This window comes from Schistocerca cancellata, chromosome 4 (genome assembly GCF_023864275.1).
Source record: "Schistocerca cancellata isolate TAMUIC-IGC-003103 chromosome 4, iqSchCanc2.1, whole genome shotgun sequence".
Lineage (NCBI taxonomy): Eukaryota > Metazoa > Arthropoda > Insecta > Orthoptera > Acrididae > Schistocerca > Schistocerca cancellata.
Window position 1 is genome coordinate 494,935,524 of NC_064629.1, and position 12,814 is coordinate 494,948,337.

The following is a 12,814-nucleotide window of genomic DNA, read 5'->3' on the forward strand; positions in this document are numbered from 1 at the left end:
ATATCATATTGCTATACTTGGTACATTTCACCTTTAACTTCAACAGAAAACTAGGTATGGACTCGGGTGTGAAGTGCCGAAACATGTTTCTAAGAAAATTTCCGAGAGAAATATAATGAGCTGCTCATAGCTTTCGATTCATACATGACGCTCGACGACTAATGCAAAAGCGATCGACAGTATAACTGTGACATTAAGCTGTTACGACAGTGCGACAATAAACGATTTAATACGGCAGACGTAAAAGTAGCAAAGAATCCAATCGGTTATAGGAAGGTAATTATTTACATATGGCACAGAACCCTATGACTGAGTGCATAATATGTAAGCGCACAGTCTGGAGGGGCAGTGTCAATTCGTTGCCAGCTGCTACTACGTTGGTAGTAGTTGTGCGTGTCGTGCATTTGTTCCTTCAGTGCACCAGTTAGGTTCGGCTGTGAAGCTACGATACGACAGCTATTACCTTTTTCAGAAAATAGTGGGTTAAATAGTCGTCTTTCACAGTTTTCCCGATCAGCCATTTATGGCAAACTTTCAGTTCCTCTAACTACAATTACAACAAGTACATCATCAAAAAACCGCACAACGGATGACGGCCTCCGAGACAAGCTAGTGCATTATTGGTCATGTCTCTTAATGTAAATAAATGTAACTTACGGCGCATTAATAGGCAGAAAGCCCAACTGCAGTTCGATTACAATATTGGCGACAAATCAATAGAAACCGAAACAACTGTAAAACGTCTAGGAGTGTCCGTTCATATGTGAAACGCCCACTTAAAATTGCTTGTCAGCGCGGTTGGCCGTGAGGTCTAACGGATTTGTGTCGAGGTCCAGTGAGCCGGTCAGTCTGTGGACGGTTTTTCGGCGGTTTTCCATCTGCCTCGGCGAATGCGGGCTGGTTACCCTTATTCCGCCTCAGCTACACCACGTCGGCGATTGATGCACAAACAAGTTCTCCACGTACGCGTACACCACCACTACTCTACCACGCAAACAGAGGGTTTAACTCGTCTGGTGTGAGACGTTCCCTGGGGGGTCCATCGGGGGCCGAACCGCACAATAACCCTGGGTGCGGTGTGGGGCGGCGGAGGGGTGAAGTGGACTGCGGTAATCGTCGTGGGTTTGCGGACCACTGCGGCTGCGGCGGGGACGGACCCTCTCCGTCGTTTCTAGGTCCCAGGTTAACATAACATAACATAAAACTGCTCGTAGGAAAAGTAGTAATTAGGCACCAATCAGTGTATTTTTCCTAAGAAAATATAATTCAACCAGGGAAGTAATGGGTTATGAACCACTTACTGATCAATATTTAAGTATTTTCTCGTTAGTCTGGGACCCTTAATCGGTACAATAGAGAAGTTCTATAGCACATCAGTGTGTTGGCACATATTCTTTTAGTACGCGCGATATCGTTACGGTAAGCTCGTCGAACCTAAGGGGCAGATATTACATGAGGTTTGTTTTTCGACGAGAAAAGGTTTGTAGTAAAAATTTCGAGGATGTGCGATCCACGAAAACTTACTCAAATATTACTTCGTTACATAAACATTTCGCGAAATGAGCATGGGCATGAGTATCAGACAAATTAGAGTTCATACGGAGGTTCATCGATGGTCTTTCGTCTCACACACCATTCACAAATGAAAGAAGGCAGTGAGGGAGTGTAGAGCAAGTACTACTGCCACTCAACATTACGTGGTCTCTGGAGAGTCACTGTTGACGTGTATATAGAATGCTCAATTAAGTTAGAGAATGATGAACAGAATGTCCATCCTGAGAGTGAATTTCCAAGAAAACGACTGAATTTCGCCTATTTCGACACGATGTGCAGTACAGAGCAGGAGTGAGGACTAGGACATCAAGTGTAACGATTCATGTTAGCAAAGGGCTTATGCTTAGTAGCAATGTGAATGACGACCTGAACTGTCCACTACAGCATCTACATCTACGTGATTACTCAGCTATTCACGATTCATGTTAGCGAAGGGCTTACGCTTAGTAACAATGTGAATGACGACCTGAACTGTCCACTACAGCATCTACATCTACGTGTGCCATACCGCGTAATCGAAATTTAGCGGTTTCTTTTAGTACTCATGTGAATAAATTCACTCTTTTCTTCATTCATGATCAATTGCCACTTTTCGTACCACGCGGTTTCTTATCTATATCATTATGCAATTCTTTTTGGTCATCTGATGACTTTACAAGACGGTAATGGACAGCACCGTCTGTAAATAATCTAAGAGGGCTACTCAGATTGTCTCCTATGTTGTTAATACAGATCAGGTACAATAGAGGGACTGTGACACTTCCTCGGGGAACGCCGGATATTAATTCTGTTTTACTCGATGACTTTCCGTCAGTTACTATGAACTGTGACCTTCCTGACAGGAAATCGCAGAATCCAGTTTCACAACTGAGGCGATATTCCATAGACACGCAGTTTGGTTAGAAGACGCCTGTGAGGAGCGGTGTCGAAAGCCTCCTGGAAATCTAAAAATATGGAATCAATTTGACATACCCTGTCGATAGCACTCATTACTTCATGAGTATAAAGAACTATTGGTGATTCGCAAGAACGATGTTTCCCGAATCCGTGCTGACTCTGTGTCAATAAATCGTTTTCTTCGAGGTAATCCATAATGTTCGAATACAGTATATGTTCCAAAATCCTACTGTAAGACGACGTTAGTGATATGGGCCTGTAATTGAGCGGATTACTCCTATTTCCCTTTTTGGATATTGGTGTGACTTGAGCAATTTTCCAGTCTTTAGGTACGGAACTTCCTGTGAGCGAGCGGTTGTGTATAATTGCTAAATATGGAGCTATTGCATCAGCATACTCTGAAAGGAACCTGGCTGGTATACAATTCGGACCAGAGTCCTTGTCTTTATTCAGTGATTTAGGCTGCTTTACTGCACCGAGGATATCTACTTCTCTGTTTCTCATCTTCACAGTCGTTCTTTATTGGAATTCAGCATGAAAATCTCGCTCACTAGTACAGTGATGGCACTACATAAATGAAATATTTTTATTTCAGTATAAATAAGCAATAAATTTACTCAGTAGTCAAACTGATTGGATGGATACGCTGGATTAAACAACTTTTTCAAGTAATGTGGTTGAGTTCCTTTCAAACTGCATAACCGTACATTATATACTTTTAGATAGTTAAGCGTAAACGTAATTTAACTGGAAGATCCCTGTCAAGCATGTGACAAAATTTTAACCTCACATGAAATCAGCAACAATGTCGAACTATACCATCGTCGATTACAGTTATATTAAATAGGTAACGAGATATACATCCTACGGTACAGTGATGTTCATTGAACGGGATGATATAACTATGAGAATACACTGGCAATCTCTGTGTATAAAAGGGGGAATGCTGACTGACTGACTCATCATCGCACAGCCCAAACCGCTTAAGGACAGAGATTTGAAATTTATGGAAGGTGTGGATCTTGTACCGTAGGCGTCGTCTATGAAGGGATTTTCCGAAATTACAAATCTAATAGGTTGAAATAGGGGACGAAGCATTATTAGAAAAACATCGCTATTAATGCAATTTTGAAGCTACACCTACGAAAATTGGTATTTGATTTCTTGGTCAGAAATAGAGAAATATGTGTTTCAGCATTTTTGGAAATTTAATGCTATGGGGGAGAAGCAGTGGTCGAAAGAACTTTTTTTTGGAAATATACTGTTTTTAAAGTTACATCTATGAACACTGGTATCTGGCTTCTCGGTTACAAATAAAAAAATACATATGTCACTGTTTTTGGAAACAGAACCTCTAAGAGGGTGAAATAGGTTGACTTTTTATGAAAGTACTATATTAAGAAATCATTTTTAAAGGTAAAGCTACGAAAAGTTAAATACGGATTTTCAGTTGGAAATAAAAAAAAAAACGTGTTCCATTGTTTTTGGAAATTCAGACCTTAAGGGGGTGAAACAGAAGATGAACATTTTTATCGAAATATTTCATTCTGCAACCATTCTTGTAGCTAAATCTATGAAAATTTCCCTCTGGGTTCTCTGTTAGAGATAAAACATACGCATGTCACTGTTTTTGAAAATTCAAACGCCAAGAGGGTGAAATTGGGGGTGAAACGTTTTAGGAAAATATTTCATTGTGAAATCATTTTTAAGGCGAAATCTTTGAAAGTTGGTTCTTGGCTCCTTGGTTACAAATGAAAAAAATGTGTTTCAGTGTTTTTGGAAATTCAACTCCTAATGTGGTGAAATAAGGTCATACTTATCCACTGACTCCTAATCGCCCAGCCCAAACTGCTAAGGATACAAACTGGAAGTTTGGACTGGACGTGGATCTTACACTGTAAGCATCGTTCAAGAAGGTATTGTCCAAAATTGCATTCCTAAGGGGATGAAACAGAGGATGAAAGGCCTTTGGAAACTATGTCGATACTAAGGTGTTTTGAAGCTAGAACTACGAAAACTGGTATTTAGTTTCTCAATCAGAAAATAAAAAATAAATGTTTCATAAATTACGGAAATTCAAACACTAAGGAGGAAAACAGTGAGTGGAAGTTTTTTTTTGAAAATAAATAATCACTGAAGAACTACTGAAGGGTTTTTGTGACAATTAGTATCTGACTTCTCAGTCAGAAATAAAACAAACACATGTGTCATTCCAGAATGAGATTTTCACTCTGCAGCGGAGTGTGCGTTGGCAGAAGTAAGGCTGTGAGGACGGGGCGTGAGTCGTGCTTGGGTAGCTCAGTTGGTAGAGCACTTGCCCGCGAAAGGCAAAGGTCGCGAGTTCGAGTCTCGGTCTGGCACACAGTTTTAATCTGCCAGGAAGTTTCACATGTTTCAATGTTTCTGGAAATCTAGTTCCTAAGGAAGTGTAAAATGGGATGAAAATTTGTAAGAAATTATTTCATTATATTAAAAAATTTTGAAACTAAATTTATGAAAACTGGTATTTCATATCTCGGTTAGATATTAAGAAATATTTGCTAGGAGATTAGAGCTGCTACAGACATATCTGTGAAAGAGCGCAGAAGGCTCGATTAACAAAAATTTTAGACTCCAGCTATCAGAATCGTTTATTTGGTCAGAAGTACATTCGGAAAAGACAGTGCTTATAATGCCTTAATAAGTGTGAAAAGCTTAGAAGGGATTTCAGTTTGTGAATAACATAAAACTTCTATTAAAAATAAACAAAAAAACATCTCTGTAGCACATACAGACTACACGAGCGAAGCAGTGGGCGCTAAGCTATTGAGCTACGTGAGGCCTTGAAACCATGAAATGTTTGTTCGTCCATTCTGTACCATCTACACAAATCTATTGTTAGGAAATATTTAGCGTTCAGTGAAGAGGTTAAGAAAGATTTATAATTTGCATACGTAGCAAAATCGTTATTCTTGAATACCACCATTCATTATAAATTATGGGACAATGCTAATTAACATAAAAGGTTTAAACGTGTTTTTGACTCAAATCTCGCAATCTTTCAATATACGATCGAGAGCATTCCACCTTGCCTTTATACTCTCGACGATCAATCTGGAATGTTTTAGTAGGTAATCAATATCCTCATGTAAAGGACAAATAAATAAAATATAAAGACCCAAAGGTGCCCTTGAATATAACAGGTAAGGAACACCATCTGAAAAATCTCATATTCGGTTTATTTGGAGAAAAGGCTTTAGATTTAGTGCAGTGCCCCCTCCGCCGTTCCCGTAACCACTCCCTTCCGCTACCATTATCACTCGTAGCCCCTTGACTCATCATATCAAATGCTCGGTGACGGTTATCGCCTGACAGAGGCATGCGCGAGGTGTTGAGAAGCGAGCGGTGACGTGTTACGAAGCTCGCATTCCATTTCCTGACATATTCGGTGGGCGGAGTCCTCCCCTCCACAGCGCTCCGTGATGTATTTAGGCGCGCCACACGAGTGGTGGCCGATTCAGTTTGCTAGTTCAAAAATGGCTCTGAGCACTATGGGACTTAACAGCTGTGGTCATCAGGCCCCTAGAACTTAGAACTACTTAAACCTAACTAACCTAAGAACATCACACACATCCATGCCCGAGGCAGGATTCGAACCTGCGACCGTAGCAGTCGCGCGGTTCCGGACTGCGCGCCTAGAACCGCGAGACCACCGCGGCCGGCCCAGTTTGCTAGTGACCGGAGTAGTGTTTCGTGTGCTCGAGAGGACAACTAGGACTACCAGCATGAAGATTATCACTTGCTTGACGGTCATCCTATATATTGTTGGTGAGTTTCAATTCCGTAACCATGCTACTTCACCACTGACTTGGTTACCAATTTTGCGTTGTTTATTAATTTAGAGTGTTGATAATTCGTCTCTGTTTCATTTTGTGTTGACATGTTACGAAATAATTTATTTCTGGGAAAATAATAGTTGGTCAGTTGGAAAGTTTTCGTGTGTTTCAGATAAATCTTTCTTCCCAGTGGAACCAACAGGTTCTTTGCCACTTTCGTTTCACAATTAAGAGATATTGTATCGTCGTACCCACTCATAATAGCAACAACAATAATAATCTTGAAATTACATTAACAGGCCCTCCTTCATCGTATGCTGTTCTTAAACATATTATATGTTCTGTTATTGATTTCATAAAATTTTGGTTTACATCTAGCATGCAAAGATGCAATGATAACAGATTTCAGTACTTCGTTTTCTGTATAAATATACTGTTGCTATATTGAGTGTCTATTTAACCCTTGGTTTCACTGTCGTCTACCATTACAGCGATCTACTACAACTCGTTCTGATTTGTTATGTGCTCAACTTAGCCCAGTGTTTGTGTTATTTTTTGAAATGTGCAATCGAAATGTGAAATGGTTTCGCAGACGACGCCCATTCGTAAATCTAGTTACGTTCATGATATATGACCTGTCAGTAAAAGCAGTTGTGTGTGGGAAATTTCAGTGACATCATTAAGTTTCAACGTGCATATGATTAATTTCCATAATCGTTTATGTCACGATCTTTCATTTCTCTCAGCTATGTATTCATGTTATCGTCAACGTCCACAGACGTTCGCTCCTCATCTGAAACACACACTCACCAATCGAAACAAACGCCTTAACGTTTCCACTGACTTTGAGCTCTGTGCAACGTGAAGGCACTATGTATAAAATATTTCGCTATCTCTATGCTGCTCATAGCTTTTTCATGTTTCTTACTCAGCAGTAACACGGTGAATCGTCCACCTGTGCGGAATAGTGTCGCTGCTGATGTTGTAGTACATTCTTCACGGGTCAGGATTTATAGCACCGAATTAATTCCTACTTTCACTTGACACAATCACTCTGTCAGTTGTTCTTTAAATAAAAATCCAATAAACTTTGGATACAACCCGTAACTTCAGCTGCAATCTTGACATTCATGTTCGGCGAACTTCACGGTACAATCCTTGCACTTCGTTCGATGTTGAACCGTCATTGTTATTTTGAGCTCGCTTTGCACGTTTCTGTTGCACATTTAAGCATCGTCTTTCCCTCCAGTTATCACCGTAGCTTGTTTATTTTTCACCTGTCACACATCGTGTATTTCTTCACGCATGCCGCGCATAATAAGAGCTTCACCAATATGTTTCTCGTTTGGAGACAGAATATAGATTAGGGTATATTTCTCTGCATGTATAGACACATTGATATAGACACCTCCAATGCGTAATGTCCACTTATTCCGTTTTTTTAGGATACATGACACAGATATTGTGTACTGGGCTTTTGTTTCACCGTTTGTCGAACGTACTTGCTATAAACAACGCAAAACGGCATTTAACGATATATATATATTCAAATGATTAACAGGAATTTATGATCTAAAATAATCATTAATCATAGGGGTACGTTATGAAGTTTTACAGATACTCTCGTGTGTAGGAGCCAATAAATCAGCATCTTAAGGCTTCAGTCATCTCTGTTGTTAACTACTTTCTACAGTATTAAAGGTGACAACGAAAGAACGCCACTTGCGAGAACAATTTCATCAAACCGCTATCTGAAATTGGACTCGTATTTCTAGGAGGCAAAAATGATAAATTTTATGACATATTTTCAGTTAAGGTTAATAAGATAATTAAATTTTTTGTCAGGAAACAAGATTGTTTTGAATCTTTAATCAGTTGCCCTATGCGACTGTCACTTGTTTTTACAGTTGAAGAAGTTTATATTCAGTGCACACACCGTTGTAATATGCATCTATCTCTGTAGCTGATTTGATTTAGGCGATAATGCTATACAAGTAAATGCTACGATTTGTTTCTCAAACACTGACACAATTTTCCAAGACGATAATGCACCAATCCATACAGTTGGCTTGTGATTCGATGTGCACGCTGGAGAAATAACTAACATTCTTCGAAAAACTACTACAAAATATTGATGTCCGATATCAGAGCGAACTTGGTACACGTCTGCCGCATCTCTTTTCATTCATGACAAAAATGTCTTACACAGTGCATCAAATGCCAACGAATTGTAGTAAATTTCTCAGAAAGTATTTGTAGGTTCTGATATGGCATTCAGCTATGAATCGTTATTTCATTTCGTCGTATATTTGTTTATGTTCAGTAACTTTACACTAACATGTGAGTAAATGTAACGCATCTGTCACAGAGATTCAGTTATGAAATTGTCTAGTTGTATAGTGGTCCCAAATGTGCTTACCCGGACAGATATCACTGATGGACACTAGATTTATAATCACTCTTTTGTTTCAGCTTTACCGATAACAAGTCAGCTGTCAGCTGAAAATGCGACAGGTACAGCTGATTCTGTCCAAGAAGAGATAACAAATCAACGCAAAGTGTAAGTTTCGCTTTTGCCTTTGTAACTCTATGTTATTGCTCTCCTACATTTGAAACACGTCTAATTATTATTTTTATTTAATTTTTGTGTTAACTGAGAAAAAGAGTCTAGGCAGAAAAATTCAAAATTTGATAATTTTTTGTTTCCATTGTTTCAGGGACATGACCACAGCTGCTAAAGAAGATGAAGGTTACATGATGATGTCACATTTCACAAGTCTTGTTAGTAACGAGAATTCTGCGCCTGAACGCGGTGAATCTACTCCTACACCGCCAACGAGTATCCAATACAGATCGACTACTGGCGCTTTTTCAGGGTCCCTGAAGCTCGGTGATGATGGAAAGACTGACGCTACAGCGGTTCCATCGGTCCCCGAGTTACAGCCAACCTCCACATCACCGTTTGCACTACCGAGTGGCAATGAAAACCTCCTGCAGCAGAATACGGAAGACACTGGGACTGATTATGGACACGTGCACACCTTGCCATCGCAACAAGGAGAGTTAATGCAGCGTAATGATAGTAAAAATTACGAAGATCCGTACGTGAGCTTCGTACCTCATAATGAAACCAATAGTCAAGCACCCACTATCTCACCATCAGCGTCGCCCACAACACCTGGAGAAGTTGAGAATCACGAACAGCATGATGGCAAATCCCAGACCGCCACATTACAGGACAACTATGAAGATGGTATCACCACTCCCCAATATGTGCCCTTCACACCTCCTGCTAATATCAAAAACTTCAAGGAGCAGGGTGGAACCTCACCAGCTAAGGATGTTGAGACATCCATGAGATCACCATCGACATCATTCATGACTCCAGATGAAAATGAGGTGATGTGGCAGAATGGTGAGCCCAACGGCACAAAAGTTGAGGCCAGTAATCACAGTGGTGCAGAGACCACTACAACCCAGGATGTGGACTACATACCACGCAGTGATACAAATAATTTCAAGGAGGATGTTGATGAATTCAACGGTACTAATTCCTCGTCGTCTCAGAAAACTGGAACACCCACCATCTCACCATCAGTTCTTGGTGCTGAAGACGGACTCAAGCAGAAGAACGTTGAAACCACTGCTGGAACATTTGAGGCTAACTATGATGTTGCACGGTCAACCACACCTCACTATGAACACATCACATCACACACTAGTACTAATAATCCCAATGAACACGATGGGAAATTTATCACTACTACTGAATCTTCAGCTCAAGAAACTGGAATAATGGCCACTTCACCATCAACGTTGTCTGTTATCCCGAATAAAGATGTTAGTGGCACGCAACAAAATGGGGAACCCACCGTCACAACATTCGAGGTCGAATATGATTCTAAAGTGACCACCACACCACAGTATGATGATTTCATACTGCCCACTAGTACCAAGAATTCCACAGTACAGGACAATGATTTCAACACTGCCACGGTCTCGTCAGCACAAGAAATCGTGACTACTACCACCTCCCCAACAAAGTTTTTCACTGTTTCTAATAACGATGTGAATGACACGCAGGAAAAAGGAGAAAACACCACAGCAGCATTCGAGAGCGAAAATGATGCTGAAGTGAGCACCACACCACAGTATGTTGACTTCATACACCGCACTGTTTCCGAGAAGTCCAGTGAGCAGGATGATGATTTTACCGCTATACCTGCCTCATCAGCTCGTGGTGTTGGAATGACCACCACCTCGCCAGTAAAGCTATTGACGATTCCTAATGATGGCGAGGATCTTACGCAGAAGAATGTTGAATCCTACGCCACAACACCGCAGACCGACTATGATGATATGGAACCTACTACACCCCCGGCTGAACTCTTTACACCACCCACTGGCACCAAGAATTTCATGGAAGAGGCTGGTGAACTCGATACTAACATGCCTTCGTCATCTCACGACATTTTACCAACCAGCACCTTACCCTCAGTGCCAGTGGCAGAGCAAGCAGATGATGAAAATTGCACACAGCAGGATTGTGATTGCGTTGGCACCACAGTTGCTGTGTATCCGGAACATAACCTTACCACCATGTCACCACTAACGCCAGTCACCGTGCCTGCGGATGGTGGCAATATTATAGAGCACAGTGGTGGACCAAATATCACCTTGAGTCCGGAACCTAATAAAGATGAGTCTACTACCACACCATCGTTCCCACAGCCTGCTAACGATAGTAATATCACATTGCAAATCATTAAATGTAAGGGCACCAACCTTGGTACCAACCAGGAAAAGCCCTCCACGATGTCATTTCTAGCGATTTTTAAAATACTGGCAGGTATTAATGATGACCGCACGCTGATGTGTGACGAGCCAGATGTCACAACGACTCCGCCAACTAATGAAAAGACTTCATATAACACAACAGCGAAACAAGACACTACAACTATCTCTAAGGACGAAGCAGTGGATGGCAACAAAACTAAAAGCCATTATCCATCATACACTGGATCTTCTCCTGACGAATTACTAATGTTGTATAAACTACGCGTTAGAATGCTCAAGACAATGTCTATCACCTTAGGGGCGGTAGTAGCTCTCATTTTGATCAGCATTGGATTCAAATTCTGCAGGAAACATAGGCGAGGCGACCGCACAGCAGTTTCTCCTCACACTGCTGAACCTCGTGAAGCAGGTCAGCCTTCCACATCTCAGGCTTCTACTTCCGAAGAGCCCGTTATAAGATTTCGAGATTTGCTCTCTCGTGAAGAGAATAATTAGTATGGTGTCCTCAAGTATGTGGGCACCTGGTGTCAACACTTCAAGTGATAACTATTTTCAGTGTCTCGACCACCGTTAGTTGAACAATTTCAGTACAGTCAGTTATGTCAGTGACAGCATTCGCAATTTTGATGAGTGTAGCGTAACTCGTGATAACCATTTACTATTTACTATGTTATCAGTTAACTGGACATACAAGGTTTACGATCTGAACTACGTCCTGGTGAACACGTCCACTGTAGTGTAGTTTTCATCCTCGAGAGTATGTTTACGGAATGTAGTTTCTGATGATGTATTTGAAATGTTAAGGAATTTAATTTCGAAATTTCCATCGTTCCTGTTGTTGCATATTAAGTGAATTCACTGAGCATTGATGGGATAATTATCAGGGCGTTGTTAAATAAAGACTTTTTGTGGTGATTCTGAATTTACAGTTGGCATTTACAGTGTTGATTTTCTGTCTATTGTTGCATTTTGAACTATAGTTATGAGTATGGACAACATTTTAAGTTTGTGTTGCAATTCTCAACATGAAATGTGTTATTATGTGAAGCCAACTGAACCTTTGGACCATAGATATTTTGAAGCTTGATATTTGTAGTTGCTAGTGTATTGAATGGCTAAATATTTGCATCACACACCGCACAGAACCTATAAAAATAAAATGTCTTTGTTTGCTAAATTTATGTATTGTACATGTAAGAAAAAAAAAATAAAAAAGCATTAAAATTCTTTCTGAAGTATACAATCATTCACTTCCTTGAAATTCTATCTAAATAAGAGTTCCGCTGCAGCTACTGTCGAACATAATCTTGTAAGCTGTCGATGAATTTAAATTGACTAAACACTGCCACAATTCGTCATAATGGAATCTGTGAACAGTTTCACGTCTAGGTTGTTAGGAAACATTCTTCAGGCAATTACAAATACCTTTTAAATGTTTATTAAGTTGTTGTTACATGTAAATAAATGATATAAACCTTCAGTTAATAACAAAACTGGTGTTGAAAAGAAGCTTCATATACAATAGTGCTTTTATTACATACTTCTTGTTACATTCAAACTGCTTCATAATTGCTCCTTGTTAGAGTTTTAAACTACATTCGAAGACAACACTCAATTAAAGCTGTAATTTGTAAGTAAATTAAAATCTGAGCTAGTAAGACCACCAGGTGATGGGAGGAAAATAAATCTGAAAACATTTTAAAAACTTAATGACCAATGGCGAGGCTCACTTCATATTTCTGTTTATTGGC

The 12,814-nt window shown here is 40.1% G+C and overlaps 1 protein-coding gene across 1 annotated transcript in view; it reads left to right on the forward strand.

Moving 5' to 3' along the window:
- LOC126184282 (mucin-17-like) overlaps window positions 1-11,558 on the forward strand; it is a 71,008-nt gene extending 59,450 nt beyond the window's left edge. Inside the window, exons 3-4 of the mRNA XM_049926658.1 lie at window positions 8,739-8,826; window positions 8,984-11,558. Coding sequence (XP_049782615.1) covers window positions 8,739-8,826; window positions 8,984-11,558 — 2,663 coding nt within the window. The remainder of the gene's footprint in view (window positions 1-8,738; window positions 8,827-8,983) is intronic.
- The last annotated feature ends 1,256 nt before the right edge of the window (window positions 11,559-12,814 follow it).